Source organism: Harpia harpyja, chromosome 11 (assembly GCF_026419915.1).
Source record: "Harpia harpyja isolate bHarHar1 chromosome 11, bHarHar1 primary haplotype, whole genome shotgun sequence".
NCBI classification, from domain to species: Eukaryota; Metazoa; Chordata; class Aves; order Accipitriformes; family Accipitridae; genus Harpia; species Harpia harpyja.
In genome coordinates this window covers 22,084,481-22,101,335 of record NC_068950.1, presented here as the reverse complement: position 1 = coordinate 22,101,335, position 16,855 = coordinate 22,084,481, and the positions used below count along the sequence as shown (strand labels likewise).

At 40.3% G+C, this 16,855-nt stretch overlaps 1 protein-coding gene across 9 annotated transcripts in view; it reads left to right on the top strand.

The window, feature by feature from the left end:
* NTNG1 (netrin G1) overlaps positions 1-16,855 on the top strand; it is a 168,659-nt gene that overhangs the window by 71,232 nt on the left and 80,572 nt on the right. For all 9 annotated transcript variants that reach the window (XM_052801118.1, XM_052801121.1, XM_052801120.1 and 6 more), the window contains exon 3: positions 5,985-6,625. In XM_052801118.1, the coding sequence (XP_052657078.1) occupies positions 5,985-6,625 (641 nt within the window). The remainder of the gene's footprint in view (positions 1-5,984; positions 6,626-16,855) is intronic.

Below are 16,855 nucleotides of genomic sequence, written 5' to 3'. Positions count from 1 at the left end.
TGAAAAGTATTTCCAAAAACTAAAGTAACTAAAAAGAGAGAATGTTCTGCTAAGAATTAAGTGCCTTTGCCAAATGCACCAATGCATTTGGTGCCGCAAATATTAAATTTTTTTTCCTATGATAAATTTTCAGTTCATAGTATTGGAGAAAGGCATGCTCTAATAATCTGAGAGCTACTCTGAGTGCCAAGAATGCCTTCATGTGATCTACCAAAAGGCTTTGGAAGAAACAGTATAATATAATATAATCGGGGATTACAGAGTTCATCATGCAAAAGCATTTCTCTCTAATTCTGCATCTATATCTAAATTTGGGATAGGATCCCATACCTCATGGAGGTGTTGTCATGAAGATTAATTAGCTAGGTCTATGTTCCACAAGGCAAAGTGCCAAATCTTTAGAGGCTTAAATATCTTTTTAAAATCTGAATTTTAAGGGCCTGTTTGCACCGAGTTTGTTGCAGGATCAGGGCCATAATCTGCAATGTACTTTCAAGCTTAAAAGTGCACAAAGTTGTTAAGCATTATTATTTATTTTTGGCCAGTCAGATCCTCCCTGGTTTGATCTTTTTAAGTCTCCCCAGAGGTTATTGATTTAAACATGCTTTTACTTTCTTTTTGCTGGTTTTGGAGAATGTATATTGTTCAGCCTGCAGCTGAGTTGAAAGTGCTTGTCTGGCCATCCAGATGCCTCTCACTTGGGAGCTCTGGGAAAGAGCATCAAATCTTCCACTGAGATTTTAGCACTTTTTCTTTCTTAACTTAAATCACTAACTTAAATGCTGTCACTGCAGTGATGAAAGGCTAGTGATGGTAAAATGTTCTTGGCTACAGCCATCCCTGTCTTCATCACAACAATAATTCTGCAGACATTGACCAAGATGCTCTCAAACCAGCTAATGGATATAGTGAGTTTGATAACATCTATTATCATGTGGCAGATTCTGTGCCTTGCCAGTCCTTCACCACACTGACTGTTTGCCCTTAGCAGGACAACGCCTAAATGAGTAGTATCTCCCAATTAATGGCTTCATAATCTGGCTCTGTCATGGTAAACAAGTAATTCCTGGTTAGAAACCACATGCAAGATGTAAGCATTAGGGCAATTGATGCTATTAGCTATTACTGTCTCATTAGTCATCTGCAATGTACAGCACGGTACCAAGTGAACTACTTGTAATGATCTCTTGGAAAGGAAAACAGAAATACTCTGTTATTTCCAAAAGCGTGACTTGAAGTAATTTACTGCACAACCTCACTCCAAACGTGAGTCAGGCTGTATTTATTTCTTGTCTTGTGCATCTGCGCTAACTACCTTGAGGCAGCGGTATAAAAATTGCACGCTGTGACTCGCTTCTTGAAAATTTATTTTGCTCCTTCTTAAAACCTTGGCCTGCTTGACCTCAGCAGCCTTCACCAGTTTGAAAATGCAAGTTATAATCCTCTGTAGGGATTTAGCCAGGTGTCTATTACAGCATGTAATCTGTGATACAGCTACCAATATTCATGCTGCAGAAGGGTTAAACCCCTCTGTCTTTGTTACTGCGTAAAAAAGTCCATGAGGTGTTAGTGTGGACAGGAAGCAGATTGAAAGAAGTAACATCTTCAATCAAGCCCTAAGCCTGTGAGGATGCCACTGAGAGAGTCAGGCAGCTTCACCTGGGCAGCAGCGCTTGGACTTTAACCCTCAAATGGCAGCTGCAGCACCACTGCCAGCTCCCCTGCTGACGTTCAAAGGTCATACTACTGCTAGAGCTCTGTTTTTAACCAAAATCCTCACTCTAGGGTCACTGTCCCGTCCGTCACTGAGTTGTTCCTGAACAGGCGCTTGGTAAGACATGCTTCTGCCCAGCAGGAGCAAACCCAGCCCCAGTGCCCTGTCCCAGGCAGAGACACTTGCAGAGCACCTCAGACACCAGTATAGAAGTTCAAGCTGGCTCGCACAAACAGACATCACTGTGTGCTAAAACAAACTAAATCCAGCTAATTGAGGGGAAACCCTACTGGGACCAGTCAGCCCTAGTCAGCAGCTTCTCAGGTAACTGCTTTTTCCAGCTGGGGCTGAGCATGATCAAACAGTGTGATACAGCCACAGGCCTTCGCCATGCCTGCAAAACGAGCACCTTTTCCTAAAGCCAAAACTTTTAGACTGTATGTCAGTAGTTCTGGTACTATTTTGAATTCCATGAGCAGCCTAAAACAAAATAAATAGCAACTTAATTTGCCTGCCTGCAAGGAGCTATTTAATATCAATCTCCAATTACTGTATAGGAAAATAGTGGGTTTCTTTTAGGTGGTCATGGTGTTGGGAAAGCCTCAGCTACCTTTTACACTAATTGGCAGTAAAGTGTTTAGAAGTATTTGTTAGTGTTTAATTATTTAGAAATCTCCTAATGGTTTAAATATCGTTTCGAAAAGTTATAAATATTTTCCACCTTGTCCAGCTGAAGAGCTGCTGCTTGGAAGGCTTAAATGAAGGTCTATTTACGGCTGCCTGCTGGTCACAAAATTACTTACAGCTGCTAATGCTTCAGTCCTTTCGATGTCCCCCCCACGGAATGGGGTTAGTTTCACAAATTGGGAAAAGTTTCTCTTTGTTGTATTCATTTCACTGAGGTAGAGGTCTTAAAGAGGATTATCACAGAGATCAAGACATTAAAATATGTAACTAATCCCAGTTAAATTAATTGTTTTCATACAGAAGTGTACTAAGGGATGTTCATGTAGGGTAAGACCCCTTTACACTGTTTTGGTAATGTAAATATGACTTAACATGCAAATTACTTTTAAGGTGAATTAAAAGCAGTTTAAAGCCAAGTTGCTGGTAGAGAAAATGGGGATCTGACTCCAAGCCTCTGAAGCAATAAATCACATTAAATATTTCAAAATTACATCAGTGACTGCTGTGTCAGTAGGCAGAGGGGAACTTACCTAAACTCATCATTTCTCTCCCTCTCCCTGTGTTAGAATTCAGGACATTTGTTTTATCGGCTTATATCAGCTTAGATTTTTTTTCTCCTTATTTCCTCTCCAGAATACTGAACTCCACACAGGTTATTTTGGTGTCATCAAATCATTCGCCTCTTAAAAGAGAATTGCATGCTATAAAATTAAAAGAATAATTCAATTTATTGGGGAGGATATGATGAAGCTTTTTATTAGGATTCTCATTTTCAGTGATGTCCTTACCCCAGGGTTTCAGTGGCAGGTTGTGCCACTATCATTACTGCTGGTAAGAGTTTCAGGTGCAGGACAGCACTGTGATTCTGACCCATTTCTCACTATACTCTGCCATTAATTGGAATAGCCTCATCTTTCCTGAAAAGCTTTGTGCTCGCAGAGGTGTAGACTACTATTCAGTAGCAAGCTAGGGCTGATTTTTAGCATTCACTGCACCATTATTTTAGGTACCTTATTGTTACCAGCTCTTGTACTGCATTCTCACTAGCTTGTATTTTGTTAGAGGCCCGTCTCCCAGAGTTCTCTGATTATATTGGCACCTCCGCTTTTGCTATAAAGGAAAAGGGGAAAGAAAAAGGGAGCAAAAGAAATCAACTCTTACATACAGAAAGAAACAATAAGTCCCACACAATCCGGGTTACCTGCTGGAAGTCATAAAACGTGCCTCCTCCAGCATCCAGGGACTAGCGGATCAGGGCGGCTTTAGTTTTTAGCATGAAGAATCACAACAGACTCAGTGGTTGCTTGTTGAGCAGGAAACCAAAGCCATCCCTCAGCAGTACTTAATGCACCTGTCTGGCTACCCAGGAGCATTTATTTGCTGGGTTTCAATATCCATGACCTCCCAGTGAAGTTGCTTTTACCAAAGCGATGACAGAAGCATATACATTATAGGTATGCAGGCAGCTTCATGGTGACAGGTACAGAAGTGACCAGATTTTTCTAGTAAACCTCAGAAAGGTGTGATTTATGCAACTCTGAGCATTTTCTGCAAAACTGATATTTACATATAGTCAAAGGGTCTGGAACCTTGAGATTTCACAATATGTGTATTTTCCCTAAGGAAAAGACCTAAGTAAGTTAGCAAATTCTGGCATTTGTGTCTGATATATTAAATGAAGCTTAAATAATAAAAAATTTGGTGTTTTCTCTATTCTGCTTGAAACTTATTTTTTATTTTCACTGTTTTATTCAAAAGGAAGGCATAGAAATAGTAACTGTGAGCTTGAAATCAGAGCTGTAAGAGGCACTTATTATAGACAACATTTTGCAGAGTATTTCCAGTTACAGCTGCATGCTTTGAAGCTCAGTGTAACAAGCAGTGTGCTGCTTTTCAAATAACCCTTTTTGTTGTCTTGTAGTTTTTTCCTAACTTTGAGTCCCAGTGAATCGTTGTCAGTTTTAGCATTCAGCTGTATTAATGGGAAAGAGAGAGAGACAAAGAAAAGAGTATTTCCCTGCCCAGGTAAGAGTAATTTGCCAGAGGGGAGGTCAAAATGAGTGCAGAAGTCCTTTTGCTTGTGTTTCGTGGGAGTAGTCAAGGAGCAGAGCAGTGGCCAAGGTGGCGACTAATGTTTGAAACCCATTTCCTGCACTGGATGGCATTGAATCACTTCATTGCCCTGAGGCTTTGAGATGGAGAGAAGCGTAACTGTAGTTATAAGAAAAGAAAAGGTTGATTACCATACCAGAGCTTCTTCTGTTTTCAGGGTAGGTGAGGGGAACTCCGATTAATGACAATAACAGCTGCACTTATGCCTCTATCAAGCATTGCTAGGTATAGGCATGCACGTCTTTTTCTGCAGCAGTCCTGACCATCAGTGAAAAGAGGCATGGCCTCTTCCACAATCCATATGTAAGGCGGAGGGAAGGATACAGAACAGCAGTTGCTCTCTGGAACAAATGCAGAATGAACAAGTAGCAAAATGTTAATGTACTGTTGAAAGCTGAAATTAGATAGACATGATTCAGTGCAGCCTGCAGGGTCTGATATCTTGGCAACTGCTGCAAGATATCCCCAATCTGCAGACAAAATAGCCTTTGTGAAGAAGCAGAAGATTGTAGTGTGCAAGTTAATGCATCAAAAGGCCAGGAAGAGAGTAATTCACTTTCACCTTGCTACAGAGGACAAGCAGCAGTAAAAGCTGTACACTATTGGTGAGCTTTTTTTTGTTGCTGTTTTTAACTCAGCCCCCAGTTCAGAGCTCCAGCCACCTTGGCAGCGTTCCAGCTGGAGCTGCTGACATCTCCCACCTAATCAAGTGCTGGATTATCTTGTCCTGATAAATTGGAGCCAGTGCCTTGTGAAAAGTCTTTCCTGAAGTACTTCCTTACCCTGTAATAAGATGGGAGATGTCTGAATCAAGCCCCAGCGCTGGCAGAGCGCTGTTTTTCTAATGGCTTTTGGTGGCGAGTGTAAATGTTTTAAGGCAAGCTGGTGCTAAGCTGGGAGCACAGTTAAGCATGATAAATTTCACACCCAGGTGAAAGGAAACTTGAAGGTGTACTGGGTACTTGTTCATACTGAGTACATACGTGCTGCACTGCTGACCTCAAACCACTTGCCCTAAAAATTACTTCTTTTGTGAGTGGAGCTCTTGAGGAACATACTTGTTTTAAATAGAAATTCTCTTCGGCTGCTGCATCGTTCTAGGAAGAGTTGGAGTTACTGAGCTATTAAGACTTGCTTACTGTTCTGAGTCTTCTGTGACCCAATCACTGGTCTGAGTCGTTCAGGGTAAATAAACTCTTTTCTTTCTCTAAAACATACTAAGACAAATGTTTATGTCACAGAAGCCAGAGTGCTGTATGTGTGTGTGTGTGTGTATATTTACTTTAACAGGTAAAATGGCCAAGATAAATCTTGCTAAGATAAAGGTATTCTTTGCCAGCATTTGTTTTTTCTTCCTTGATTTCGCTCCTGGAGAAAAAGCAGCAGTTCTCATGTACCAGACAAGAAACATCTTTATGTGTCACAGTCACCTATATTGTGCCTCTTGTAACGCTGCTTTGCTCTTTTCCAGGGGAATCCCTACATGTGCAATAATGAATGTGATGCGAGTACCCAAGAACTGGCTCATCCTCCGGAACTGATGTTTGATCTCGAAGGAAGACATCCCTCCACATTTTGGCAGTCCACGACTTGGAAGGATTATCCAAAGCCTCTTCATGTTAATATTACGCTCTCCTGGAACAAAACCATTGAGCTTACAGATAACATAGTTATCACTTTTGAATCTGGCCGTCCAGACCAAATGATCCTGGAGAAATCTCTTGACTATGGACGAACATGGCAGCCCTACCAATACTATGCCACGGACTGCTTAGATGCTTTCCACATGGATCCAAAATCAGTGAGGGATTTGTCACAGCACACAGTCCTAGAAATCATTTGCACAGAGGAATACTCTACTGGGTACATGACAAATAGTAAAATAATCCACTTTGAAATCAAAGATAGATTCGCTTTTTTTGCTGGACCTCGGCTTCATAACATGGCTTCTCTTTATGGCCAGCTTGACACAACCAAGAAGTTAAGAGATTTCTTTACCATCACGGATCTGAGGATAAGACTACTTAGGCCAGGAACTGGAGAAATATACGTAGATGAGCAACACCTGGCACGCTACTTTTATGCAATTTCAGACATAAGGGTATACGGAAGGTAAGAGAATATGTACCTTTAGAAACAGGCATGTGTGTTGATTTTAGAGGTTATTCAAAACTGTTTATTTCCCCAAACATGATGACGTTTTCTGCTGAGACATGTTCATTGGAAATCTGGCTGAGTTGAAGTCTGTTCCTGGTCATACTAGAAGTTTTTGTCTCAGCGGCACAAGGTCCCGGGTGTTCACTGTCACTAGCCTGGGATCTTGAGCCCTAGGTCTCATCAGCAGGATAGTATCAACAGTTTCTTACATTGGCTCAGGAATTTAACCTGGCATTAGGACACTTTCTGCTTTTATATAGTTGGAGCCTGAGCTGATGGCAGTTAACTAAAAAGAGATTCTGTTTTATCATTTGACTTTTTCAGGCTTTTAATTTAAGCTGTGATTGATACAGCAGCCCTTGCACGGACCCTTCCTACTAGGTCTGGCTATGAGCTGCCTGTGAACAAGGAAGGCGGCAGAGATTAGAGTTCATTCCTTGTACTTTAATTAGCTCTGAAATGCAGTGAAGCTGAAGTAAAATGGAAAAAAACAAGTGTTGTAGAGAGACTGATCTGAATATAACAAAGATGATTACGCAGCTGGGTTCAAGACAAATAGTCCCTCTAGGGCAAGCAGTGGCTGGTATCAGGTGCTGTAGTCCCAGAAATAATAACTGTGCAATGACATTCCTATTGGGAAATTTTCTTCCCAACTCAAACTAGCGATTGACTGATGACCTCAGGCAGGAGGGTGATACCCTTTACATGGGTCTTGGATGCCAATTTGTTAAGAAATAAATGGGACCTCCTCTATTAGCAATTCACTCACCTCTCTAACGTGCCTTTTCCTTCTCCTCTGTTTCTTCTATAGAGAGTTCATATCTTCCTTTTTAAAAAAAACTTTTGGTTTTTTTTTTCAAGAGAAGCTAAGTATCAAAATGAACAGAAAAGCTAATGTATCATGGAAGGCCAGGGCATTTTTTGCAGACACAGGAGTGAGTGAAAAAAAAATGGAGACAGTGATTATATAAAGCATTGGTGACTATATTTTTATTACTCCTGTAGTGAGTTTGCTATTTTCTACCTCTTTTATACAAGCTTTCAATGTTCACAAGCATTTCCATATTGCAAAAATCAATACGTAAAATCAAAATAGAATCAAATTACTGTGATGTAATCTATTGAAAAATACTCCTCTAACTGTACGTAAAGGATGAATTGATGCCACATACAAATTTGAATGCATAAGTGCTTTTGCAGTGCCAATGTGTTTTTATATGACGTCAGAATACATTCTTGGGACCGTAGGTGTAGAGTGTAGTTACAGTCTTCTGTGTCCACACCAAATACATACACATACATACAGAATCACTAATTTAACGTGTGAAAGTATAAGATAAATGTTGCTGGTTTAAGAAGTCTTACTGTAACTCTCATTAGTTACATTGTAAATTGTTTTTCAGACCTCTCTTGGGAGGGCTAAGTGGATCATGGACAGCTTAAGATACTGTTTGAAATAATAGTTTGGTAAAATTAGCCTCAGTATATAAAAAAATTACATGTATGTTCTATTTAATATGTATCCTTTCTCCATTGGGCTCCACGTAGGTTGGCTCTACAAAGGCATCATATCAAAGCTCAGGATTTGAAGGTCCTTACGCTTTAAGGAAAATCTGCTCCCCATCTGAAAACCCATTTGGAGCTTAGTCTGACTTCAATTAGACTATCAGTACTTTATCAAAGAAAGCATCTGAAGGATTAAAAAAAGAGTGCATTGCATGCAAATTAGAAACAGAAACCTTTCAAGCACATCTGGGGCACGGCAATCTTGTGAAAAATTATCTATAGAAATGAAGCGTGACTGTATGGAGAACTTAGCTGATGCTAATGCTTGTTGTCTAAATGCTGTAGTAATTGGACACATGCTTTTACAGAAATATCTGATGTGTAATAGTATCTCACTAGACTCATGTGAATTCTTATCACTCTTCTGCTAATGAGACGAACAGCTCTTTAGGGATTTGGTGGCCTTTCCTTCAATATGTAGTGAGCCCTTCTTGTTAAAGACTTTATGGGCTTGCTTACTGCTAGGTAGCTGTGGGCCTGTGGTACACAGCCCCTGATTATTTAGTTGCACCAAATGTAACTTGCAATAGGCCCACTGTCACTCGGTTTTAGCTGGTTTTGGTCTCCTACCAGAAACCTTATAGGGTCCCCTCAAAGAGTCTCCAAATCAGCATTATAGTCATGTGCCCTGGCATGCCCTGAGCATGGGAACACAATGGAGGGGAGCAAGGGTTACCAGGGGTTTTGTGCCACTGTTCCTGATTCAGCTGAGCTTTCCAACCCTTGCACTTTAATTTAGGATGTTAACTGGAAATTAAGTTACAATTTTTTTTTCTTGCTACAATGTTTCATATTCTGGGCTTTGCGAGCTGGGTATTTATATACATGTAGTAAAGCCAAACTAGACTATTCAGGAGGACAGGATACAAAGGGACCTTACGAAGGAGCTTGACATGTGGTGGATGAATGATGCTAGCAGACACATTTTAAAGTTAGTCCTTTTACTGAAAAAAATAACCTATAGGTTAAATATAATTAAAATCACTAAAGCTCATAATAGCGTATTTCTACAGGCAGCACAAAATGTAATTTGTTTCACACCATATTTTAAGGATCAATGACAGTGAAAAGCATCTATCTTAAAGCCACCTTATTTAATATACAAGATGCTGGGGTGGGTAATACTTCACAATGAATTATAGATAGGAGATTTTCCCACTTAATATAGGGTTTGTTTTGTCATTGCTTTGCATTTTGGTGTGATGTATGTTGCATTAGAGATGAAAGCCTGTGTACTCTCAACGCCTTACCTCCTCTGTTACCACCTGTTTATTCATCCTCAATTTACCATTTCCATTGTGTATTTATTAAGATGATGAAAAAAGGAAATGTGGCTGTTAGCAATTTCAGCAACCCCATTGTGCTCACATTATTCAAGAAGCCTAATAATCCACATGAACTAATTCTGACTTACTGATGGTCTGCTTCACTAAATCGGGGTGATTTTTTTCTAGTGAATAATGGACAATGCAGTGTGCCAGTACCTTAATTAAAGAGAGCCTCTCTTAGTCTTGATCTCATTTTAATTTACAGGGTAATACTACAATAATATCACTAATGGAAGGTACATTAAAGGGCATCAAGTAGCATTAACTGTATTAAATTATGGCACTTGTGTTAATTAACTGTTGAAGCAAGATGGTCCTAACGGCTAGAAAGGTCGACTAATGCATAAATAAAGTCTTCTGGGATGGGAAACTAAGAGAGAGCAGACATTTTTCCCATCATCTGGCCTTGCTGCAGAGAATCGGAGGGTGTCCTGTGTGCTAACCTCAGGAAGGTTTCTCTCACTTTGCTGCCTGCAGAGGTGGCCTGGACTGTCTGCAGGCTCTGTCTGTCTGCGAATCCACGTCAAGGACAGTCCTGGCAGTAAGCTGTGAGGTACAGCTCCCTTTGTTAACATTTTTTTTGTAAGAGACGTTCACTAAAATGCTGATAATAATTCCTTTGAAGTCAAGGAAAAGGTTCCTAGCAGATTTTGGATCAGGCTGCTAAAGGTTTAACCACATTCATTCCAAAGTATTTTTGCTTTAACTGTTATGTTGTCAGTGCCATGTACATTTATACACTGTAAATTAACTGTAATTCGGGATGCTAGTAAAAAACATTGCCCCAGTCAGTGACAGAAGGACTAGCTGGCTAAAACAAAGAATTTTACTGCTTTTGGGTGATTAGGTTTTGATCTAAGAGCCACCAGTTTCCTTCTGACACCAGAATACCCAGCCTCTGTACAATGTTATTAAGCCCTTTGGAATTTATTTTTATACTCTTCTCGCCTTGAAGCTTCTGCATTTAAGCCCCAGGGTTTTGTGACCCTCTGCAATTCCAGCAGCAATAGAAACCTCTAACTCCCAGTACACAAGCGAAAAGTATCCTCAGTTTTAACAGTTTCTTGCTCTCACATTATCTCTTCTGAATTTAAATCCATCTCAGAATCTGAATAAATTACCGTGAAGGAAAGCACGTTTGCTACCTAGGGGGTTGGGGCTTTTTTGTCTTTTTAGTCAGCCTGCCCTCCCCTTGCCAGCTGTGACTCTGAACCACTCAGTATTGCTGTGCTGGATTTGGGGTGGGTGAGTGCCCTTCCTCTCCAAAAGAGCTGATCTGCCCCCCCGAGTCGGGAGTTCGCACTGCAGCCTTCAACCGACAGCCACCGTGAAGGCTGGGTTGTACCAGGTTTCATCCTCTGGCTTATTCTACGGATGGGTTAATTGGATTAAATCTGTATGCTACTCTGGCATGTACAAGCAGAACTTTGCCCTAGGAAGGTGGTAATATATAGAAGGGCTTTAGTTTTATTTATAAGAGAAAATGTTTTCATTAATGTTCGGCTCAGAACCAGACCATCAATATGAAGATATGTAGGCTTCAAGCTTTTAAGGAGACAACTGAATACCGTTCTTGTTTCTAGTATTTATTTACCATGCTTGAATACTCTCTGTTTTATGAGAACACTTGCATAAGCAGCTTGTTCTCCTTTGAGATTTTCAGTAGTATTTGGAGGGAATCTAGCAGTTTCTCCAATTAAGTTATGAACTCATTAAAGAACAGGAAAGAAAAAGAAATGTATGTATTCAAGAGCATGTCAATTTATCTTGAACTCCCAAGTGCAATTAGCTTTTTTAATTTATCATCTCCTGTAATATGTCATTAAGGAAAATGGTCTTTCATTTTCTGTAAACAGATCTAGGATCATCAGGAATTGAAATAATTAAATGGTCACTGTGTTTATTCACACATGAGCAGTCTCCAATGATTAACTCAGTACAGGTGTCCTGGGTGGGGTTTACTACTGCCCATGTTGAAATAATACTGGTTTCCACCCTCCATCCTGGTGATACAAGTCCTGTCCATCAGCTCAGAGTGGTCTTGGTCCTGTAGTGGCTGGAACAGGAGCAGAGCAGCGGAGTCTGGACGGCTGACTAGGTATCTAATTCTGCTATACGCTTTTGAAACTAGTGGGTTTAAATCACCAGGTTTCACTCACCACCTTTGCTCATTAGCATTTGATCATCTTTTCTTGGCCTCTTTTGCAGGATGTCAAGTATTTCCATACTGATCTCCTCCAGCTGTCTTTCAAGGAAGCTCAGTATCGTGCAGGATCAGGGTGTTTGAGGAAAGGCACCAAGCCTTTTTGTAGTATAATTCATTTTGCCACTGAACATTAAAGGAGTAGAGATGAAACTCCTGATGAAAGAAATGAGAATTTTTCTTTCTGTATTGCTTTGTATGCTGAAAAGCTATCCAAAAAGCCTTTCTGAATAAATCAGTGATTCCAATGTCTTGCAGAAACTTTCTTTCCTTTAAGCTTTTCATTTCAAAAGAGTTCAATTTAATGCAAACACTGAAATAAGCTTAAGGATCTCCTGGATCACATATACAAATGATTCCTGGCACAGGGATGTCCTTCAGGTTAAAGTTAAAGCTAGAGTGGTACCAACATATTATCGTGTTAAAAGTTTAAAAATTTTCAACTATTTCACAAGTAACAGGAACTACCAACTTGCAGGTGGGTTTTTTTCTTTTGTTTTTTAATTTAACATTCTGATCCCTTCCATGGGTACCAGCATGGTAAGATTTCCTGCCGTTAGTTTTGTCCATTTCAGTACTTAATTACACATGCTTAGGAGCTGATTTTTCCTGGATACTCCTCAGCATGTGAAGTGCCGCAGAAGGTAGTAGTTGAACCCAGAATATCCATATGCTTTCTTTTGACAGACATGATGGTTCTCTCTCTCTCTGTTAATCTTTTTTGTTAGTTGTAATAAATGAGCCATCATTCCGCTGTGATTTAGGGAAATATTTGAAACCAAGACAGTTAACTTTGCCACCTTTCCTCTTATTTCTGTGTAGTACAGTGCCGTAGTAAATGCTGTGTATCAGTGCCTATACGTTATGAGAAGTTAAGTACTGAAATGAGACCAGACCTGACACTAGTTTCAGATGTCATCCTGTAAATTGGGAGTAATTTCAGTGAAGTGACCTGTATTAAATCAATGAGTTTCAAATGCCTTCACGTAGGAGTAGTGAGGGAAAACAAGTGATGGAGAGGAGGGGAGAACAGAAGGAAGGAAAGAAAGAAAGGAGGGAGGGAGGACAAGTAAGGAGGCTGTCCCAGCCTCTGTTTAAAAGAAGTGAGTAAAAACCACACCTCTCAGTCTTTTCATCCTCTCTCATCTTTGTGTAATAAGGCTGATGTAAAGCAGGACAGTTCTGCTAGGTCCAGTGGTACAGTCACACAGAGATACCTATACAGAAAACTGGAAAGTGAATTAGTGAAGGTCAAGGTCTAATAGACTCATTACGTGGGGTCTATGAGAACCCTTCCTCTCCTTCACTCTTGAGTCCACCTCTGGAATTAATGGGCCGCAGCAGTACCAGTGACCCCTGCACAAAGGGAATGATCATGGTCCCTACTTGATCACAGCAGGCTGTAAAACACAGGTGAAACATCTTGTTAATTGGGCTGAAAACAGGGTAAGTTTTCAACACTGCTGTAATTCTGTTTTCATAGAATATAATCTTGTTTATGGAAAAGCAAAAAAAGAAGAGCTACAGAAAGAAACAGCAATGCTGTGAATTTAGCAAGCAGCAATATGGTCAGGGAAAAGGAGACGAGGGGTTATGCTGCAGGTAGCATTCCCAAGACAAAGTCTGGCTGCTGATGCATTCAGGAAAGCATAATGTTAGCTGCAGCCCTTCGCAGGAGAATGAGCTGTGTCCTGGTTAGATTCGTGGGACATGGTGGAAATGAAAAGATGCTGAATGGCAGGAGGCATCCTAATGGCATTAGGAGGGAGCAGGAAGTGAATAACTTCTTGACATACTACCACGCCTGTATGAGACCACCTTTAATTTTTGCACCACACCAAGTCCTTGAAGCCTTAGAATCTGTCTGTGAACAGCATCTGGTTGCTCACACAATAGTTCATCCAGACTTGTAAGCAGGTAGCAATTGAAAAAAAGGAATGATTGGTATGACTTTTATGCTGGAAATGCTGCCATACTCTGGAGTAACATAGCTGTACTTCACTGATGATTATTTTGACATTTCTAGGGTGATGACCATTGTTTTAAAATAAGCCTAAAAACAAAGAAAAACATTTTGGGAAGAGGCTGATAAACCATAGCTTCATGCTATGGGTTAAGGCTTATCAGGCCTTAGGACATACTATGGATAATGCAATACATATTGTACACATACATGCCCATATCCCAGTGCTGGAAGGCAGTTCTCTCAAATTATGCTCTTTCTTTAAACCCTTGAGTCTATCCTCTGACTTTGATGTTTGTGCAGATGTCAATAGTTGTCTGCTTCTTCCTTGTAAACTCCCTGGAAGACCTTGTGATTCTTTTAATTTTCACCCTTAAATCCATTTTTGTCTTTATGGGAGCTATGCAGACTGTCTTTCCTCTCTCCCACGCTTCCACCCTCTCTAGATGTGTGTTGGCCTGTAGCATGAGCCAGTATCTGATATATTAAGATTTATAAAGTACTTTGAAATACACTTAAGAAAGATTGTTAGAAAAGCACAATGGATTGTTATAATCTGTCCTCCCTGCACCATCACTCATAAAACAGGCATGTAACGGGAGTACTGGTACAAATGTTAATGATGGCAATGCTGTCCCAATGACAGTGGGACATGGTGGTTCACATTTAACTGCCATCAGTATTTCTGTTATGCTGCACATTAAACCTGTTAGCAACCAAAAAGATAAAATTTGATTACAATAACAATATATACATTGAGATATGCATCTTCACACTCAACTGATTAGTTGCCATTGACTGTTTTCGCTTTGCTCAGTGACATGCGGTATATAAATCATTACAATATGTTAAATGCAAATGGTCGGTAATAGAGTAACCATCTGCTCACTCTTGGAAAGTTAGCAGAGGAATATAGTAAGCTGTACTTCTAATAACGATGCTAAAGTCACATCCCTGAAATACCAAATATCTAAAAACAGCTGCCTCCACTAATGCCAACATTACTAATATGTCTCTTACCCTTTTCATTTTCAGAAGTAAACCACATATTGTAAGAGGTAATTTTGTTCTTCAGCATGAACTTGACTTCAAGGCTAGAGTCTGTAACAGCAATGTGAACCACCATATCTCAGAGCCTGATCTTTTTCTTAGATTGTGTTGAGTGCTTTTGAACAACCAATAAATAATCAGGCTGCCCACTCTTCTCAGGACATCTTTTCATCCACAAATATAATTAAATGTTCTTCCTCCCCTAGCCCCTGCTGCCAGACCCTTTTTCAGGGATGACATTATTTTGTAAGTGATAGATAGTTGGCACATTGCTGTCTGGTAATGTATTACGCTAGAGACCATCAAAGGGTGCCTTCCATCTAATCACCTACCGTGCCCTATGAGTGTTAAAGATCACCACTGCAAAGAGGGATCAATTACGTTGCAGACATGTATTATCAGGGGCTGTCACATACCTTCGTAATGAGCATTTCTGGATACCCAAGTGACAAAGTAATGCATTGGAAAATTAGGAGTGGGACAAGAGTGAAGGACTGCCTGCCAAAGTTGAGGCTGTGCCTTCAAGCTAGAGCAGCTCCTTCTCTCCTTACCCATTCAGTCATCTGCTGGTCAGGGTCACTATCACAGCATTGACGTGCTGGCTTCTGCATCAGTAATATATTGCATTATCGCCTATCAGAGAGATTAATATGTTCCCATACTGAATTCCCAAGACATGGCTCTCAGCATTAAAGAAGCTGAGGAATTAATTCAGCTCCCAGTGTCTGAATGGAAAAGAAGTTTGTGATTTCATCAAAGTAAATCAGATGCTAGCACTCTGTGGCTTTCTTAAGCCACGTTGGGAGGGAGGGGTTGGTGTTTGTTTGGGGGGTTACATCTGGCATGGCGGTGTCTGATTTAAGATTGTGCTTCCAGGGAAGCACCTGCAGGGGAGCTCATTAGCCTGGCGGTTTCTCAGCCCCAGGATGAATTACAGTATAAGATACTTGCTCTACAGGGTCTCAGAAACCTGCAGCTTTGTGTAGGTACACTGTCCTGCAAAGCTTTCCAAGTTTAAAAAAATGTTACAGGGAGACATTTTTGTGCTAACACATTTTCCTTTGTTGCCTTGCAAGAAAAGAAGTACAGGCTGAAGGCTGCACACATTTGGTGACTCCATTTTGATTCACAGTGAACACTTGCCTGTTTCAAAATGGGGTGTCTGCACTTTAAAGTTATCTGGAGCATTTATAGACAGAGCTGGTGTGATGAGCAGCACTTTATAATACCTCAAAGGCATGGTGCCAGAGCTGGGAATTTGATAAGCTGGGGTCCTGAATTGGATTCCAGCAATGGTCACAAGTTTTAGGAAGCTCTCATTTGAAATTGCAAGCAGGGGAAAAACAGGATTCTTTCTCTTTAATTGCATTAGTTTTATTGAACTGAAGCATTGCTTCAGTTCCCAGAACACTTTATATATATTTTAATGCAAGTTACCAGAGACAGAATGGTTGCAGGACCATTTATTGTTTCTGACTTTTATATTTGGTAAAACTGATATTACTCATTTTCCCATTTAACTCTCTTGTGCATTAAGAATCTTCAGACTTTGGGATGGCGTTTACTGAAGTAGTCATAAACATAATAATTTTAACTAATTTGATTTGGTAATGCTTCTATAGTGCTTTTGTTTAGGCCTGTTCAGAAAAGCTAGGCCAAGCCATGTGAACATGAACTGGAGTCCAGGAACCCCTCATAGCCTTTTGTGCAGGAGAGGGAACATAAAATTCATTCGCTCAGTAGCTGATCCTTTATGTTTTATTTGATGTATGCTGCTAGCATTCACTGCGACACAACTGTCCTGGCCATTGGATGCTTCCCATCTGTTGTTTTGTGGGGAGGGTCACTCGAGAGGTTTGGGTTTTTTTAACCATACTTACCTTGGATGTATTTTTATAGCCTTATCACATTTTAATTGGCTCTAAATCTTCTCATTGTATTTATTGAACTGTGGGACACTTCTTCCCTTACTTAAAGCTTACATTCTGCCATGTAAGCACAACCAGGAATTGACTTGGAAAAAAAACTTCTCAAAAAATTACCATTCCTGCACCCCAGTTAGAGCACAGCAGGTC